Source organism: Oncorhynchus masou, chromosome 22 (assembly GCF_036934945.1).
Source record: "Oncorhynchus masou masou isolate Uvic2021 chromosome 22, UVic_Omas_1.1, whole genome shotgun sequence".
Lineage (NCBI taxonomy): Eukaryota > Metazoa > Chordata > Actinopteri > Salmoniformes > Salmonidae > Oncorhynchus > Oncorhynchus masou.
Window position 1 is genome coordinate 51,537,821 of NC_088233.1, and position 20,975 is coordinate 51,558,795.

Sequence of the window (20,975 nt, forward strand, 5' to 3'; positions counted from 1 at the left end):
TGAACTCTTTGGCCTGAATGGCAAGCATCACGTCTGGAGGAAACCTGGCACCTTCCCTACGGTGAAGCATGGTTGTGGCAACATCATGCTGTGGGGATGGTTTTCAGCGGCAGGGACAGGGAGACCAGTCAGGATTGAGGGAAAGAGGAACGGGGGAGAAGTATAGAGAGATTATTGATGAAAACCTGCTCCAGAGCGCTCAGGACCTCAGACTGGGGCAAAGGTTCACCTTCCAACAGAACAATCATCCTAAGCACACAGCCAAGACAACATAGGAGTGACTTTGGGACAAGTCTCTGAATGTCCTTGAGTGGCACAGCCAAAGCCCGGACCTGAACCCCATCTAACATCTCTGAACAGACCTGAAAATAGCTGTGCAGCGACGCTCCCCACCCAACCTGACAAAGCTTGAGAGGATCTTCAGAGAGGAATGGAAGAAATTCCCCAAATACAGGTGTGCCAAGCTTGTAGCATCATACCCAAGAAGACTCGAGGCTGTAACCACTGCCAAAGGTGCTTCAACACAGTACTGAGTAAAAGGGCTGAATACTTACTGTATGTAAATTAGATATTTCATTTTTTTATTTAGAATACATTTGCAAAAAAAAAAATGTGTGTAGATTGATGGGAATTTTTTTTGAATCCATTTTAGAATAAGGCTGTAACGTAACTAAATGTGAAAAGTGTGAAAAAAGTAAAGGGGTCTGAATACTTTCTGAATGCACTGTATGGATGTGTGTATATATATATAAAAAGATCAGATTCCATGTGTTTTTTTTCTGTTTGCACATTAGGGAAAATATCAGATTGGTATCAGATATGGAAATAATCTGCAATTTATAATTTTGCGTCCCCTTGATATTTTCAGTAGAAATTGTGCAGTTATATTAAATAAAGTGCCCTTTAATATAGACCACATAGCCAATTCAATAAATATTTTTTTTTATGTGAATAAACACCTAAATTGCTAAAGTGCCAAAAATCAGCCCTCATCATGACTTCTAGGAAGATTTGAACCCTTAACCCACCATCATTATAAAGGCCTAGTTATGCAATTTCTGAAGATTTTAATGTATTTCATGTGATTGATTCATGTGATCCCTCATTTTAAACGGTATGTGAACTGAACTCTCGTTTTAATATGGTTAAACTATTCCTTTTTAAATGATTTTTGCAAAAGAAACATTGAACATATAATACTCAAGTCATAGTGTAAAAGCAGGTGAGCTGGTCCTACTCTTTTTGGCCATTTGCTGGTGTTTTGTGGTGGGAAACTGAGCACAACACATTAACCCTGTTACCTATAGATAGATAGGCTAAAAATGTTTCACAATGAAAATAAATGTGTGAAGCTTGCATTCAATTGCCCCTCCCTCCCTCAACCCTGTCTTAAATATACTCTATACGTGGAACGACCCAGATCTGAATTGCACTGCATGTGTAAACGCATCCTCATAAGCTCACCCTCAAGTACACAAAACAGACTTTTCTACTTAATTTTAATCAATCACATAAATGTCCCTATTGAATAACACTGCCATGATCAATTCTGAATGAAATAAATGTTTATTTTAATATGAACGTTTAAAAAAATGTATATGCCGGAAACACCAGAGCAATAATAATCCATCTGCTATTATTTGAACCAAGTCACATCAGTTAACCTCTTGCATTTAGGGGCATGTGAAGAACACGGATCTTCAATTCTTGAGTTAGTCATTTTAAATGTGATTAAGTTAGGTCAAAGTACTTACCAGCAATCACATGTTATAGCAACATTGATCTTGAATCATATATTTTGGTATGTTAGATCTAAGACCGCTTACATCACCAGTTTCAGATCAGGCCACAGGATGATTTTTACAAAGAGCTGGTAACTGTCGCACAAGTATACATCTCTAGGACACCAACATATTCCTCTTAAAATAAAATAAATAAAAGAATAACAGTCGAATCTCCCCAAAAATACCACAAAAATGTCTAGACAAATGGTATTCTGGTGGCAAGATAATTGCAAATGGAAAGAGGAAAAATTGCATCATTGCGCAGAGAGCTTTGATGTCAATAAAATCGCTGCTCATAACTCTTACTGGGGAAAATAAATCTTACTTTTGTGAAAAACACAAAATAGAAATGCCAACATTGTATCGTCATGATACGAATGCATCTTAGTCAATTTCTAGACTGACTGAAACAGCAATCTGTAACTCATTGGTTTGAGCATCAGATTGTGGCACTGGGTTTTTATTTCACCATTTTTGAACTAGTCAGTTAAGAATAAATTCTTATTTTCAATGATGGCCTGGGAACAGTGGGTTGACTGCCTTGCTCAGGGGCAGAACAACAGATTGTTACCGTGTCAGCTCAGAGATTTGATCTTGCAACCTTTTGGTTACGAGTCCAACTCTCTAACCACTAGGCTACCTGCCGGGTTCCATAGCCTGTGCCGGATATTTTACAGTTCAGTGTTTGATCGTAACAGACAGAAAGGCCCCTTACAGTCTGTGCCCTCAGGCATGGTGGACAGACCCATACATCTCTTTTGACCAATCCCTCCATTCCTTTGATTTAAAGTATTTTCTGACTGTTCGTGAGGTTTGAGGATCACTTTAAAAAAAAGGCTCTGCTCCCATCCTCGATACAAGTATTTCCCAAGTATATTTCCTTGGTCGGCTTCCACTTAGCGTCATATTAGGCACAGTCCCCAATTAGACACCGTACTGGCTGGGCTTGTGGCAGGGTCCCGAGCCCTGGGCCTGGCCCAGGTTGGGGGGTTTAAAGGGATTACACTAATCTACCCAAGGCAAACAGGCGAGGGCTGTTTCACACTGGCACAAGGTTAAAAGCGCTCTCTAATCGGGGGATTGGAGGGGATCAGGAGAGCCCTTCTCACTTACAGGGGCATCTCATTTCTGCCGGCAGGGAGAAAGTGATAAGGAACATTCAGCGCTGAGAGTCACCCCACAGGGAATGGGGCTGGATCAAAGTTTTAGTCAGGAGCCACAGTGACCCTCCCCCAAAAAGTGATAATGAGACTGAGAGAAACCTGACTGACGTTGACAGGCAAATTTCACCAAAGCAAAGCTCTTCAACGTCAAAGTGGCCATTGATGCTGTAGAAAGTTGAAAAGGAGAACCTACAGCTGTGCATATGTGCTTACCACGATTAACTCACTCTGCTTGTCAGCGACCACATTTATTTTTTATACCGAAACTTGGTGCAACCATTATGGTCTCTCCTGTAGACCGACACCAAGAGGAGAGCGCTGCACTTCACGACAGACGACTTTGACAAATCAAGTCTTTTAGCCTGGCTGGTTGCTATAGAGACAGACTTTTAGAATTACTCACCTGCCACAGGGTACACTACGTGCCGGGGGTTCAGGAAGATCGATTAAGTTGCCGTGCAAAGACTGCTGTCGTAGTTCCTTCCCGTCGTTTGAGAAGACGGTCCATCAAGACGACAAAAAGGTGATTCTTATTGACATACAGTCCCTTCAGAAAGTATTCATACCCCTTGACTAGTTCTACATTTTGTTGTGCTACAGCCTGAATTCAAAATGGATTCCAATTTCGGAAAGCAATTACAATTTTTTTTCTCACCCATCTACACACAATACTCCATAATGACAAAGTGAAAACAAATTTGTTTAAAATGAAATGCTTGGGATCACTTAAAAATGTCCTCGTTTTTGAAAGAAAATCCCATTTTTTTGTCCATTAAAATAACATCAAATTGATCCGAAATACAGTGTAGACATTGTTAATGTTGGAATTGACTATTGTAGCTGGAAATGGCAGATTTTTTATGGTATATCTACATAGGCGTACAGAGGCCCTGTAACGTTTCTCCTCTTCATCTGAGGAGGAGTAGGAAGGATCGAACCAATATGCAGCGTGGTACGTGTCCATGTTGATATTTATTAACACTGAACACAAAAACAAAATAACAAGGAGAATGAACGAAAACTAAACAGTTCTGCCTGGTGCAGACACAGAGACAGAAAACAAAAAACAGGCTGCCTAAGTATGGTTCTCAATCAGAGACAACAATTGCCAGCTGCCTCTGATTGGGAACCATACCAGGCCAAACACATAGAAATGGAAAACATAAAACATAGAATGCCCACCCCAACCTAAAACAGAGACATAAAAAAGGAACTAAGGTCAGGACGTGACAGGCCCATTGTCAGCAACCATCACTCCTGTGTTCCAATGGCACGTTGTGTTAGCTAATCCAAGTTTATCATTTTAAAAGGCTAATTGATCATTAGAAAACCCTTTTGCAATCATGTTAGCACAGCTGAAATCTTGTTGTTCTGATTAAAGAATCAATAAAACTGGCCTCCTTTAGACTAGTTGAGTATCTGGAGCATCAGCATTTGTGGGTTCGATTACATGCTCAAAATGGCCATAAACAAAGCCCTTTCTTCTGAAACTCGTCAGTCTATTTGTGTTCTGAGAAATTAAGGCTATTCCATGCGAGAAATTGCCAAGAAACTGAAGCTCTCATACAGCGCTGTGTACTACTCCCTTCACAGAACAGCACAAACTGTCTCTTACCAGAATAGAAAGAGGACTGAGTGGCCAATGTGCACAACTGAGCAAGAGGACAAGTACATTAGAGTGTCTAGTTTGAGAAACTATTCTACTATGTAAAAAATAGTAAAAATAAAGAAAAACTCTTGAATGAGTAGGTGTTCCAAAACTTTTGACCGGTAGTGTATATATACAGTGGGCTCCAAAATTACTGGCACCCCTGACTGGCAATGGACAAACAATACTTAAAAAAATAAACAATATAACTGTAGAGAAACTCAAAATACCAACATGTGAGAAATACTGTTCTTTATTAATGTTTCAAATGGAACCCACCAAAATCATTTATTGATTTAATTATAAATCAATGTCCTCCAAATCAAGGTTTCACAATTAATGGCAGACTTAAAGATTATTGAAAATAACATCTACCAAATTAAACCAAGAATTAAATTCAATTTATTTAAGTTTATGTTAGTCTTAAAGAACTATATTGAGCCATTACATCCCTTTCACTAGGGTAAAAAAAAATTAGGTAACACCCTTTGTCATCCAACACCATGAAGAAAACAAAAGAACTGTCAGTTCAAAAGAGACAGATGGTTGTAGACCTTCAGAAATCTGGTAACGGTTACAAGAAGATCCACAAACGATTGAATATACCACTGAGCACTGTCAGGGAAATTATTAAAACATTCAAAAGACATGGAACAGTTGAAAACCACATGGGTAGAGGACACAAATGCATTTTGCCCTTCAGGATAGGGAGGAGGATGGTGAGAGAAGCAACAAAATCCCCAAGAATCACTGTGAAAGAATTGCAGGCCTTGGTGGCGCATTGGGGTCACCAGGTTTCAAAAAGCCCCAGCAGATGCCACCTCCACAAGCACAGGCTCTTTGGAATGGTTGCCAGAAGAAAGCCCCATCAGACACCACCTCCACAACCACAGGCTCTTTGGAAGGGTTGCCAGAAGAAAGCCCTTTCTGACCCACAGACACAAGCGCTTGGAGTTTGCCAAAAGTCATTTAATTTATGACTGGAAGAAGTTGCTCTGGTCAGATGAGACCAAAATGTAACGTTTTGGTCAGATACAGCATCGGCATGTTTGGCGTCGAAACAGAGATGCATACAAGGAGAGGCACCTCATACTCACAGTGAAACATGGTGGTGGGTCAGTGATGTTTTGGGGCTGTTTTAATTCCAGAGGTCCAGGGGCACTGGTTAAGATTCCCAGCATAACGAATGCCACCAACTATCAGGCAATTTTGGCTGACAATCTGGTTGCCTCTGCCAGAAGTCTTGGACTTTCCAACAAGACAATGACCCAAAACATACCTCAAGATCCACACAGAAATGATTCTGTGACAACAAAATCAAAGTTCTGCAATGGCCATCTCAGTCGCAGGACCTCAAGCCAATCGAAAAAATATGGGTTGAGTTGAAGAGGGCAGTTGATAAGAACAAACCCAAGAATGTGAAGGATCTTGAAAGGATCTGCATAGAGGAATGGTCCAAAATCCCTCCAAATATGTTCCTTAACCTTGTCAAACATTACAGGAAAAGACTCCATGCTGTTATCCTTGCCAGAGGTGGTTGATGAGACGTGAGGAGTGCCAATAATTATGAAACCTTGATTTTGGTGAAATGTATTTTGTATTAAATAATTGTATGATTTTGGTTGGTTCCATTGAAACAGTAATAAAGTACAGTATTTCTCACATGTTGGTATTTTGAGTTTTGAGTATATTGTTTATATATATATATTAAGTATTGTGCCAGTAATTTTGGAGCCCAGTCTATATATATTTCTACTTTGACATTTTGGGGTATTGTGTGTAGGCCAGTGACAAAGTATATCAATTTAATCTATTTTAAATTCAGTCTGTAAAACAATAAAATGTGGAAAAAGTCAAGGGGTGTGAATACTTTCTGAAGGCACTGTATAAGGAGATCCGAAGTGAGCTAGTTCAGTGAGGCAACATGCCTTCAGTTTAGAGTTAAGTGAGATGGCTCCCTGGGTCTTGGCTATTGGAGCTTATTAGGCTGTTGCGGTGACAGCCACGCTCCCTGCTGTCCTTTGACAGACAATGTGTCATCCACAGTCAGCCAAGTGCTTGGAACACGCCTGCAGCTAGGCACAGGGAGACCACAGCTCCACAGCTAGCCGTGGAAAGTCTCATGCTTTTGGCTGAATTTTGCTCAAACACTGTGTCATGTTGACAACTCACTGGATCAATGTGATAAACTAAAAACCAGTGACGTACCAATGAATAATGGATAGCTTTCAGGACTGTGCATTGTCATAAAATCACTAAATGTAATGTTTTATGAAGATGCACCCTGCATCTATACCTTGCAAGCAAATGAAAAACTGTAATAGCCTACAATAATATCTTGGGTGGGGTGGAGATCATGGGAAGTAAGGGCTTTAATTTAAGATGCTGCTAAGTAAAGCACAAGAAATCCCAATTCACCCCAAAACATAGATGATTATTCAGAGCAGGAAATAGGATTTTCCCCACTTAAAATTAGACTCCCTCTTTGTCTGCTGAGAGGCCATGGTAACAGAACGGCTCTTATCCAAAGCCAAAGCCAGCAGATGTTCCAGTCAACTAGCTTGTTAAATGATACAGAAGAGGCATGATGGGGTAAACCAAATGCCCGGAGGAGGGATGGGGAGAAAGAGACCAGAAGAAAGAGAGAGGGAGGGAGAGAGGTAGAGGGAAAGAGAGAGCAAATCCATCTGAGTCGGTGCCAGAGACGGATGATAGTGGAAAATGGGGCCGTAGCAAATCGACTCTGGGTTTATTAGAAAGGAGAGGAGAGAGCTTGAAAAAAGCACAGTGCACAGCGAAGCTCCACTGTTCAGCTCTAGCTTGTCTGTCTACGGGCCCGGCAGGCACTCTGATCGCTTCCCCCAACCTTTGATATGGTGATTAACATTTGGGTCTCACAGACTAGGAACTGCAGCATAATCAACTGTGGACAACATCAAACAACATAGAGAACGGCTATGTACACACTATCGAGCTTTGTTCAAAATATGTCCTTTTAATTGCATTGAAAAATAGGTATATTCACCAGCAATTAGAAGGAATAGACTACTTTTTGTTCATTTGTATTTTGATCATTTGGGAAAATGTTTTACTCAGTTGTGACTAAATGTGTTGAGACCAAATATTGTACACATTTTGGAGTTACCGTAGTATTAAACTCCTTTTTGATAATTTTGAAAATATTCTATGACTGTATTGTGGAATGTGGATTACTAAATTAGCATTGCGTAGTGACTTCATCTTCTGGTCAGTTCCCGGAGTGACAGGCTAGCATCTGGCTCCAGAAGTTTGCATGTTATGCTTAAGTGAGTTACGTTGTTGGGGACGCAGGTTTGAATCTGGAGTCTGCGGTGGTAGAGATGGACAGTGGTGCCATATTATTCAGATCTCTCAGTTGGCTCTGAGATTGCTGCCAAGATAGAGGAGGTGGTCAAAGGTAACATTATCAAAACAAACTTCACAAGAAACTCTTTAGCCAAGAACCACAGATCTGGCTCATTTTGCATCAATAGTCAGCCAAGACTTTAGGCTTTGGTACCTGGCTTTTATGAATTGATAATCTTTTAATATTTGAATCAATTTTAAATCAAACCTACTGAGAATTCTTTTGGACCTTTTTGGTGCTTTTCTGCCTATAAAAAAGACCTTCATAGATGAGACTTAAGTCTCAAGGATTTGGAGACAGGTATTTAATTTAAAGAGGCTTAAATAAATATAATTTAATGGAGGTTGTTCCTTTTGCACCCCAGGGCAAGATTAGGGGTGGCTCAAGAAGAGGATAGGGGTGTTGCATCAAACCGATTGAAGTAGCTTGTGTCCAATGTACATAATGACTAATGGATCCCAATGAGACCAAGGCCCTCTTTTGAATGGGAGCCCTGCATAAACAAAAATGTATAAAATGTACAACATTCAAACATAATCAATCAATCAAATGTTTTTGCAAAGGCTTTTTTACATTAGCAGTTGTCACAAAATGCTTATACAGAAACCCAGCCTAAAACCCCAAAGAGCAAGCAGTGCAGAAGCACAGTGGCTAGGAAAAACTCCCTAAAAAGGCAGGAACCTAGGAAGAAACCTAGAGAGGAATCAGGCTCTGGGGGGTTGCCAGTCCTCTTCTGACTGTGCCAGGTGGAGATTAGAAGGGTACATGGACATTAAGGACAGAAAGTTGTTCCAAGATATTCAAATGTTCATAGATGATCAGAATTTCATAATCAAGCATACAGAGGTCAAGACAGCAGGTACGAGAGAGAGAGAGAGAGAGGGAGAGGGAGGGAGAGGGAGTCTAAACAGCAGGTCTGGGACAAGGTAGCATGTCCGGTGAACAGGTCAGGATTCCATAGCTACAGGCAGAACAGAAGCACGACCAGGTGGACTGGAGTCGTCAGGCCAGCTATTCCTGAAGAACGGTCATAGGGCTCAGGTCCTCTGGGAGAGGAGAGAGTGAAGAGGGAGAGAATAACTAAGATCACACAGGACACCTGACAGGAGAATATAACTAGATAGTAAATACACTATTGCAGCTATTGCAGCTGATGTGATCTTCCTGTCCGGTTTTGTGCCACTTCAGGCTTGTGCAGTGGGGAGATATTCATTGGCTATACTCAGCCTTGTCTCAGTAAGTTAGTGGTGTGTTGACCTCCCTTTGATGGTGTGGTGGCTTTGCTTTGGCAAAGTAGGTGGGGTTATATCCAGCCAGGCAGGATATAGCCACTCATCAGTAAGAGGCACATGACAGCCCTCTTGGAGTTTGCCTGAAGGCACCTAAAGACTCTCAGTCCATGAGAAACAAGATTGTCTGGTCTGGTGAAACCAAGATTGAACTCTTTGGCCTGAATGCCAAGCGTCACATCTGGAGGAAACCTGGCACCATCCTTACAGTGAAGCATGGTGGTGGCAGTATAATGCTGTGGGGATGTTTTTCAGCGTCAGGGACTGGGAGATTAGTCAGGATCTAGGGAAAGATGAACGGAGCGAGCAAAATACAGAGAAATCCTTGATGAAAACCTGCTCCAGAGCACCCAGGACCTCAGACTGGGGTGAAGTTTCACCTTCCAACAGGACAACAACCCTTAGCACACAGCCAAGACAAAGCAGGAGTGGCTTCTGGACAAGTCTCTGAATATCCTTGAGTGGCCCAGCCAGAGCCTGGACTTGAACCCAATCTAGCATCTCTGGAGAGACCTGAAAATAGCTGTGCAGCAACACTCCCCAAACAACCTGACAGAGCTTGAGAGGATCTGCAGAGAAGAATGGTAGAAAATCCCCAAATACAGGTGTGCCAAGCTTGTAGTGTCATACCCAAGAATACTTGAGGCTGTAAATCGCTACCAAAGGTGCTTCAACAAAGTAGTGAGTAAAGGATCTGAATACTTATGTAAATGTAATATTTACGTTATTGTTTTTAAATAAATGAGCAAAACTTTCTAAAAAACAGTTTCCGCTTTGTCATTACGAACCCGATCGAACATCAGATTGATGAGGAAAAAAACCATTTCATCCATTTTAGGTTGTAACGTAACAAAATGGAAAAAGTGAAGGGTTCTGAAAGCTTTCCGAATCCACTGACTGTACAAAACATTAGGAACACCTGCTCTTTCCATGGCATAGACTGACCAGGTGAAAGCTATGATCCCCTATAGATGTCCCTTGTGAAATCCACTTCAATCAGTGTAGAAGAAGGGGAGGAGTCTGGTTAAAGAAGAAGCACTGAGACATAGATTGGGGTATGGTAGTAGGTACCAGGCATTTGAGTATGTCAAGAACTGCAATGCTGCTGGGTTTTTCACGCTCAACAGTTTCTCGTGTGTATAAAGAATGGTCCACCACCTTCACAAACTACCGACCGAGAGACTGAAAAACAGCTTCTATCTCAAGGACATCAGACTGTTAAACAGCCACCACTAACATTGAGTGGCTGCTGCCAACATACTGACTCAACTCCAGCCACTTTAATAATGGGAATTGATGGAAATTGATGTAAAAATATATCACTAGCCACTTTAAACAATGCTACCTAATATAATATTTACATACCCTACATTATTCATCTAAAAAGTATACGTATATACTGTACTCTATATCATCTACTGCATCTTTATGTAATAATGTATCACTAGCCACTTTAAACTATGCCACTTTGTTTACATACCCTACACTACTCATCTCATATGTATATGTATATACTGTACTCTATATCATCTACTGCATCCTTATGTAATACATGTATCACTAGCCGCTTTAAACAATGCCACTTTATGTTTATAGAAGATTCATAAAACACGGGACGACACATGAGATTTGCCGTGATGTTGACAGAGTGGCATGGGAGGTTTATTTCTTAGACTGGGTTAAGATGTACATTTTGGGACACATCCTCAGTAGTGTGCCTTCGAATCAGTGGGTGTTTCGGCCTTTAATCACTAAACACCCTCATCAAAGGTGGCCAGTTAAAGGGTGATCAAGCCTTAGCTTGTGTCCCATGCCCAATTAAGATGTCCCACGGGACTATGCAAGGCAGGGGCGTCCTCTTCCCTGAGCTAGCCCTACAGTTGACCGCATATACCCTACATTACTCATCTCATATGTATATACTGTACTCTATACCATCTACTGCATCTTGCCTATGCCGTTCTGTACCATCACTCATTCATATATCTTTATGTACATATTATTTAACCCTTTACACTTGTGTGTATAAGGTAGTAGTTGTGGAATTGTTAGGTTTGATTACTCGTTGGTTATTACTGTATTGTCGGAACGAGAAGCACAAGCATTTCACTACACTCGCATTAACATCTGATAACCATGTGTATGTGACAAATACAATTAGATTTGATTTGATTTAGAGTCCATGCCCCAGCAAATTGAGGCTGTTCTGATGCCAAAAGGCGGTGCAACTCAATATTAGGAAGGTGTTCCTAATGTTTTTTACACTCAGTGTGTGTATGTATACACACTGAACAAAAATATAAAAACGCAACATGTAAAGTGTTGGTCCCATGTTTCATGAGACAATGCCACAGATGTCTCAAGTTTTAAGGGAGCGTGCAATTGGCCTGCCGAGTGTAGGAATGTCCACCAGAGCTGTTGCCAGAGAATTTAATGTTAATTTCTCTACTATAAGCCATAAGCCAATTTGACAGTATGTCCAACTGGCCTCACAACCGCACACCACGTGTAACCACACCAGCCCAGGTTCTCCACATCCGGCTTCTTCACCTGTGGGATCTGAGACCAGCCTGAGACCAGCCACCGAGACAGCTGATGAATATGTGGGTTTGCACAACTGGCCTGACTGCAGTTCGGCGTCCTAACCGACTCCAGTGGGCAAATGCTCACCTTTGATTTCCGCTGGCACGCTGGAGAAGTATACTCTTCACAGACAAATCCTGGTTTCAAATGTACCGGGCAGATGGCAGACAGACAGCGTGTGTGGCGTTGTGTGGGCGAGCGGTTTGATAATGTCAACATTGCGAACAGAGTGCCCCATGGTGGCGGTGGGGTATTGGTATGGGCAGGCATAAGCTACGGACAACAAACACAAATGCATTTTATCGATGGCATGCACAGAGATACGGTGACCAAATTCTGAGGCCCATTCTCGTGGCATTCATCTGCTACCATCACCTCATGTTTCAGCATGATAGTGCACGTCCCCATGTTGCAAAGACCTGTACACAATTCCTCTAAGCTGATGGCCCAGTTCTTCCATGGCCTGCATACTCACCAGACATTTCACCCATTGAGCATGTTTGGGATGCTCTGGATCGACATGTACAACAGCGTATTCCAGTTCCCGCCAATATCCAGCCACTTCACACAGCCATTGAAGAGGAGTGGGATAACATTCCACAGGCCACAATCAACAGCCTGATCAACTCTATGCGAAGGAGATGTGTCACGCTGCATGAGGCATGTTTGCTTGTATCTGTTTGTTTGACCTGACTGTATGTATCTGGTGGTCACACCAGATAGTGACTGGTTTCCTGATCCACGACCCTACCATTTATTAAAAAGGTATCTGTAACCAACACATGCATTCCTATACTCTCAGTCATGCCATAGATTAGGGCCTAATGAATTAATTTAAATGGACTGATTTCCATATATGAACTGTAACTCAGTAACATCTTTGAAATTGTTGCATATTGCATTTATATTTTTGTTCTGTGGAGATAAGCTAAATATCAAAAGGTGGGACATGCATATACAGTCTGTCACAAACACAGGCTTCAGGGAAGCAGTGGGTCCTTGCTTCCGCGACCATCACATACATCCCTAACTACGGAGCTCCCCCATTGCAACTGCCACTGGAGGATGAGGAGAGGGTCGCTGCGAGCATGTGGGACGTGGTCCGGAGGCTGCTCCATGAGATGGCTGGTTCAGTAACCCAGGACCAGATTCAGAGGATCTTGCACTGGGTACTGAGATGGAGTGAGAAGGACAGGGGGAGTGGCGGAGGACTTTGTTGGAAGGCTCCGGTGAAGTCAGGGGCCTCAAAGCTGTAAAACGGTTAGAGAGCCGCAGCTCTGGAAGAGAGGACAGAGGGAGGATATGTTGGATTCCACTTTGCATCCAATGGTGTAGAGCAAGACACAGTAGTTCTCCGGTTCCCGTCAGTGGGATGTGTTAATATGGGAAAGTGGTCTGAGATAGTATCCTCAGTAGCGACTGCAGAGGAGCCCAATCTCGTGTAGCAACCAGGATTATCACCTCAGTCATTTAGAATTGTTGCATCAAAAACCGCATGCAGTCTTGAAGTTTCCATAGCGAGAGCGAGACCCTGTTCTCCTCTAGTAGCTCAATGATCTGGTCTGTTGAGGCAACGAGTTGTTTACACTTTTCACAAGTGTATAAGTCAGTACACCCTTACACTCTTTTACTATGATGAACATATCACAGATCTCACATTTTATGGCTTCACTGTCCATCTCCGGATCTGACTCCAAATCAGAGCAGTCCGACATGCTTATACTCGGGTCAGAAACAGCAGTCACGGCTTCTAGAGCCAACCGCGACGTGAGACAAGCTTTGTTGCTGCCAGCCAAGTAGCAAAATATTCAACGGGTAAGTTTTTTTTTTTAAGTATAAAACACTCTGTATCGCCACTCCATACTGTCTGCTTCCTACAAACACCAATAATGACAATACATTGTAGTTATACACCTTATACTCTTCTACTGTTTTTGTTCCAATTTTAAGCATTTACTCGAGGGCATCCTATGTGGAAAATATTGCTGTGTGTAAAAGGAAAAATTACCAGTTGTGTTGCGGAGGCAACTGCCAATTATGTTTTATATTACATTTACATTACATTACATTTAAGTCATTTGGCAGACGCTCTTATCCAGAGCGACTTACAAATTGGTGAATTCACCTTATGACATCCAGTGGAACAGTGGATGTCATGAATGAATGTACTGTAGTCTACTGACTATCCCCCTATATCTTCCTATGGCCTCACAGAGTCTTGCAATCTGGGAGACGGAGAACAAGATGGTGTGCAAGCAGACGCTGGTGGATGGAGATGGGCCCAAGACATACTGGACAAGAGAACTGCGAGGAGACGAGCTGATTCTGGTGAGGACTACAATAGTAGTCATAGTGGTAGTCAATACTACTAATAGTAATAGTAGTATCGCTAGCCAAAAACCTGAACTTGGGCGGTAACCTCGACACCCAGAACCAAATCACCTGCTCACAGTCTGTCAAGAGACTACTTGAGTGATTAAACAAACTCCCATTTTGACATGGATCAATGCGCATAGAATATAAATTAATTATTGCTAAATCTTTCCTTGAAATGGTTATGAACTGTTATAATTTCTTAGAAAGGTCATAGCACCTTCTAGATGCATACAGCATTATTCAACTATGTTGTGTGCTGTTTCTGTATTATACCATTTCAGGTCACACTTTGTTTGGATAGTCTGGATTTATAATCAACAAGATGCTATGAATATGTTTCCAAACCTAATTTTCTGCAGTCCAGCCCAACTCCTCAGTCACAGACCTCATAACTAGTGATATAGCATGAGGGTGAAGGTCTAAAAGCAGCATGTACATTTACTGCACATTAAAGATGGGATATAAAAGCCCCTACTGTGCCCTATGAAATACTTTGTTCATAGAATCCCATAAGCAGCCGCCCTGGAGATGCATCCATTTCCCAGTGCCACATAAAGGAAACGAGATTATAAGAGGACATCTTCTGAAGAGAGGAGCTTTGCGTCATCTTTCAGAGAGATGTGCAAGGATTACAGGATAACAAGAGGGTTATATAACAGAGTATTGCCAATACCATTATACTCTTGTTGCATGAAGCCACTTTGAGTCATGGTTTAGTCTATAGCCCCAAAAGTAAAATAGAACGGGAAGTGTTCAGGATTAGTCCAATGCACCATTATGAGCCAATAGAATGCAATTAACTGCAAACAAAGTGGAAAATGGGTGTTCAGAAACGCTACTAATGACAAAGTAGATCTTCCTGCAATACATCTTCTTATATACTTGCACTTCCTTGTCAATGAGTCACCATACTGGTGTACGAGCATTGCTCATAAAACTGACAATCAGGAAAGAGTGTATGTATGGATTTTCTTCAAGTGGGTTAGTGATAAAACCAGAGTGCAGTGTTGGGTGCACAGAGCCGGGCTCCAGTGACATTGGATGTCTGACCTCCAGCTGGTGGGGGTGCCTTGCAGCACTAATGGATCCCATTGATATAGTTGAAGAAGGACAGCAGCGGACCTATTCGAATAGCTGCTGGTGACACAGGCACTGCTCTTCTTACTTCAGTCCCCATCACAGGAGGTTGGTGGCACCTTAATTGCGGCGGACGGACTTGTGGTAATGGCTGGAGCAGAACAATATCAAATACATCAAACACGTGTCTTCCATGTGTTTGATGACATTCCATTCCAGGCATTATTATGAACTGCCCTACCCTCAGCAGCCTCCACTGGTCCCCATAGACTATTGCACATGATATGACGCAACCCCATAATGGCTTGATAGAGAACAGGGGTCTTCTCTTGTAACTAAAGGAGGGATGTTCGGTCGTTTCATACAGTATGCTATATCACTCTGCTCTAACCAGGCTTTTCTTGTGTAGGTAGCTTTGAACTTTCAAGTTCTAAGGATTTAGAATGTTTTGATGGGTTCAAGGAAGTCCAACATTTCAAATTCTTAAATGCTTTTAAAAGTGTAGCCTCTTAGTAAAGTAACAGAGCAGACACCAAGCAGCAAATTAAACCACAATGTGCAGAATTTGATACTTGTGAGCATTAAAATCTCACCAAGATGATACTGATATACTTTAAAACATTTTTTTTTAAATCACCCTGGAATCTAAGTTCGACATGAGGAAAAGAGTTGTTATCCATCATCAAACTTACACCCAGACGGTGTCTTTTGAATGATGGGTCAGATGGTGTCTTTTGAATGATGGGTCAGACGGTGTCTTTTGAATGATGGGTCAGACAGTGAGACTAAAATATATGCAGGAATTTCACGAAAAAGCCAAAACAAACAGTCTGGCCTCGATTCAAGGCTCAACCATTCATTTTAAGCAAGCACACAGACTCAGAAGCTGAAATTCAAAGTGATAGTTTGATTGTCTTTGGCAGTTCTCGCTATAACTGGGGCGCATTTCCATAAAATATGCACGCTCCATTTAATTGATTATGATTAAAATCAGTGTTTAAGGCTATGTCTCACAATTAGCACAGCTTTCCCACTTCGCTTCAAAAGAAAAAAATGGGACAGAATTAAGCTGGTCACAAGGAACCCTCAATGTTATCATTTTGAGGACATGTAAGATATTTACTTTGTTTTATTACTGTGGGCACTCATCTGCCATCTAAATAGGTGTTTAATGTAGTGGAAATAAAACCAATGCTCAATTATGCTATAGTTGAACCTTTGCTGACTTATTCTCTTAACGGTATAATGTGAGCTTGAATTGAGAGTATGGGAATCTGTGTTTGTTTGTTTTCCCTAGACGTTTGGGGCTGACGACGTGGTGTGCACACGGATTTACTTACGAGAATGAAGCTTCAACAAGGCCAACCTGGACAAGACAGAAAATACAGAAAATAAAACCAGTCAGATATGTTACAACACTCCTTAACCCCCCCCCCCCCATTTCCCTGCCATGCTGAAAAGTCAATATATAGTATATCCTACGTAATTCAGCAGCATCTGCTGCATAGTCTACATAAAACAACAGTTGCGTAATATGGTAATTTGTGGTGTGGTAATGTGTGTTACAGTTCTGCTATAAATGCGCTTCTCAGTGTTTGATCCATATCTACAACCACTACCTTCTTTGTTGAGTTTGTCAATATTGCAAACAGGAATAAAAATGGGATAAAAAAAATGTGTGTGAGTGTTCAAACTGTTATTTGACAGTATCCAAATAGAGTCACGCAAGCCTTTCCTAGGATTAATAGTGAACATAAAGGTAACGTTAGGCTTACTCAAGTCTCCAGTGGGCCTACAGCTAGAGCATTTTTGTATAAGAAGTATAACAAAAACATTGAAGCATTATGAACATCCTGTGTACTCTTTTCTTAGTCCAAATAAAAGGACAAACTGTCAAGAAGCATTGAGACATACAGTGATTCTGAAAGCATTCAGACCCCTGGACTTTTTCTACAATTTGTTACGTTGCAGCCTTATTCTAAAATGTATTAAATGTTATTTTTTTTCCCCTCAGAAAACTACACACAATAGCCCATAATGACAAAGCGAAAACAGGTCTTCAGAAATGTTTGCAAATTTATTTTTAAAAATCTAAAAAAGGAAATTTGGTTTCAGTTTTCTCTTTGTCATTATGGGGTATTGTGTGTAGATTGATGAGGGAAAAAAAACATCAAATGTAGAAAACATGAAGGGGTCTGAATACTTTCTGAATGCACTGTACATGCCCTTATATCAGTCATCAGTCAAAAAGAGGGTGTCCTGAAATCTGCTCCTGAATTCATCCCGGTCATCAGCAACAGAGCATTGGGGTAGGTGTATGTCTGGCATCAATGTGTACACAATTACAATGATCATTTAATATGGTCATGAAAAAAATCTAAAGATATAACATAAACATACTGTTGACACATAGGTTATGGTGTAATGGAATGTTTTGCCTTGTGTGGTGGGTTTTGTGGGTTTTTACACTCTTATTTAGGTGTCATAACCAGCCATAAAATAACATTAATATATGTCATTAACAGGTCTAAATATAGGCTATGACAAGTTATGTCAGCTATTATGACATGGTTATGTCAAGTAAAGTGTTAACCCAAAAACCACGCTGGAGAAAGTCTACCAACACTACTAACAGGCTGTGACACAGAAAACGTTTAACATGTAGGACAAAAACTGCGCTGGTGAAAGTCGAACAGCTCCATATATACTGGGGTTACATCGATTAAATCAGACCAACATTTATGCAGGCACAGTAGGCCCATTTCATTTGCTTTTGTTTGGCTACCTCAGAAGACCTCAGAAAAACGCCTTAAAATCCAAACTCAATGCCCCCGCGCTTCATATTCCATCCGATAATACCCCAGCCATTCGTCAATCACTCTGCTCCATCTTCCAGACAATCCTGCAAGACGACCGTCTTCTCGCGTCTGATACTCCAGGCAATGAGATTAAAGGCCGAATGGAGAGACGAGATAAGACCATACAGACTAAACCAAAGGCAGTAAATGTGTTTTAAAAAGGCTGTCGCTAGCGTGACAAATGGCAGTGGCGAATTTGCATGAGTGCACTGTTCATGGTAAGAGAACAAAATATCACTGGAGAACAATGAGAAATCTTTATGGTCTGTGTAGTGTATTGGTCTGAACAGTGAAAAACCTATTCAAGTGAACAAAAAGTGCTCTTTTGTGATGACTTGTGGCATTGAAGTCAAGAGTCAACCCTAAGAACCAGTTATGCAAATATATATATATATTTAATTTAATATGGCCCGCTAAAGTTGTCTTAAGTATAACGCCATCGGTTGTGTAGATCCAGCTACTCAACCCCAAAATGAACAGAACAGATAATCACAGCAAACCTGAAAATTACAAGGTGCTTATCTTTTCCATTCATTTTGGATTGAGGGATATATCCCTTTAAAATATCTACGCCTTTAATCCGTGCCTGAGTTCAACTCAGCTCAGACTGAGGAGTGCAATGAGAAAAAAAATTGAAGGTGGGAGCTAATTGAAAATGGGATCAAAGCTAAGCAGCATCAGATGTGAGACGCACTGTAAGGAGGATTCCTTGGGGCTGTGTGTGGGACAACAACACTATCACTGGATTAAGACAGATCGTGGGAGGACTCCGGGGAGATAACCCACTCTCAAACAGCAAGACTGAGTTCACTGGAATGCCAGAAAGTTTGGTAGATGGATGATAAGTGTGGGAGGAACCCACTCCAAACATTTTTACAGCCCTAAAACCACAATACTCTTCAGGCCAAAATAATGAACAAATCAGAAGAAAAAGTCCTGGACTAACTGAACTGTTGATGTGGTAATAATGTGTGAGTGATGCTTGTAATACCTCACAAGGAGCAGTAACCTGTGTAGTAATGCTGTGATTACTTTAGTAACAATATTGTACATACCGCATCTTTTGGGCACACTTGTTACATGTTGGCATTAGCAACATCACAACACTAGTGTTGACAGGTGGTTTTTACCAAAGCTAGTACACAGGCCTTGTTTTGGGTTATTGTCACCATTGCAATGGGAAACATATTGCCATGGACCTAACCAGCAGAAGTCTTGGCACCGACGAAAGCCATGTCCACTTTCAATGACAAGAAAATGGCACCACATCAAAAACAAAAAGCAAATCTGTCTGTCTTTCACGGCTGCCAGGGATTTTCAAGACTCTGCTCTGAGAGCCGCTACACAGCAGCAAGGCGACCTGGTATCCCTTGAAAGAATGAGTTTCCCCCTGAGTGAATCACAATGCACGGGGAAGCCGGGTCGGGAGGAAGCCGGGTCGGGAGGAAGCCGGGTCGGGAGGAAGCCGGGTCCGGGGTACAAGCCGCTGCGATGTTAATTTAATGACGAGCTGCAGCTCAAATGATCATCCAAACAGCTGAATAAAGTCATTGTTGTTTTGCTTAGGTCTGTCCCTCTGTCACCAACAGTAGAGAGGGACAGCTCTTCCCAAAAAGCTCTTCCTTACAACCGCCCAACCCAATTAAGTTCTACACAGGGTTTTGAAGGGGAGGGGGCCTGCTGAAAATGGCCCATTGGTTTTGTGAACTGAGACAATTAGTACGTAATTGGAGTATACATTATCAGAATGACGTCAGATGCTGAGAGATGACAGAGAATAGGAAAATAACAAACTACTAAATGTTTGCACCTGGACAGTTCACACCTGTTTCTGTTTTCAGATAAAAGAAACAACAAAGTGCTTTATTAATACTTCACTGTACATTTGAACCTTTATTTAATATTTGGACATTTTTGTTGTTTTACAACCTCTTGAAAATAAGGTGCAAACGTTGCGCTTGTGGTAATGCTTAGTTAATCTGTCCAAAATCAGGATTAGACCAATAAACACTACATGGCCTCATACAAAACTATGTGGACACCCCTTCAAATTAGTAGATCTGGATATTTTAGCCACACCTGTTGCTGACAGGTGTATAAAATCGATCACACAGCCACGCAATCTCCATAAACAAACATTGGCAGTAGAATGGCCCGTACTGAAGAGCTCAGTGATTTTCAACGTGGCATTGTCACAGAATGCCACCTTTCCAAAAAGTCAGTTCGTCAAATTTCTGCTCTGCTAGAGCTACCCCGGTCAACTAAGTGCTGTTATTGTGAAGTGGAAAAGTCTGGGAGCAACAACGGCTCAGCCGCTAAGTGGTACGCCACACAAGCTCACAGAACGGGACTGCCGAGTGCTGAAGCGTGTAGCGCGTAAAAACCGACTGTCGTCAGTTGCAACACTCACTACCGAGTTCCATACTGCTTCTGGAAGCAAGGTCAGCAACTGTTTGCTGGAGCTTCATGAAACGGGTTTCCATGGCCAAGAAGCCGCCCAGAAGCCTAAGATGTGCAATGCCAAGCATCGGCTGGAGTGGTGTAAAGCTCGCCACCATTGAACTCTGAGGCAGTGGAAACACGTTCTCTGGAGTGATGAATCACGCTTCACCAATCCAACAGACAAATCTGGGTTTGGCGGATGCCAAGAGAACACTACCTGCCCAACTGCATAGTGCCAACTGTAAAGTTTGGTGGATGAGGAATAATGGTCTGGGGCTGTTTGTCATGGGTCGAGCTAGTCCCCTTGTTCCAGTGAAGGGAAATCTTAACGCTACAGCATACAATGACATTCTAGATGATTCTGTGCTTC

The 20,975-nt window shown here is 41.7% G+C and overlaps 1 protein-coding gene across 1 annotated transcript in view; it reads left to right on the forward strand.

Annotated features, from left to right (window-relative positions):
• The window catches only part of crabp1a (cellular retinoic acid binding protein 1a), a 28,628-nt gene extending 11,884 nt beyond the window's left edge, over positions 1–16,744 (forward strand). The window contains exons 3-4 of the mRNA XM_064928985.1: positions 14,067–14,180; positions 16,603–16,744. Coding sequence (XP_064785057.1) covers positions 14,067–14,180; positions 16,603–16,653 — 165 coding nt within the window. The 3' untranslated portion in view covers positions 16,654–16,744. The remainder of the gene's footprint in view (positions 1–14,066; positions 14,181–16,602) is intronic.
• The last annotated feature ends 4,231 nt before the right edge of the window (positions 16,745–20,975 follow it).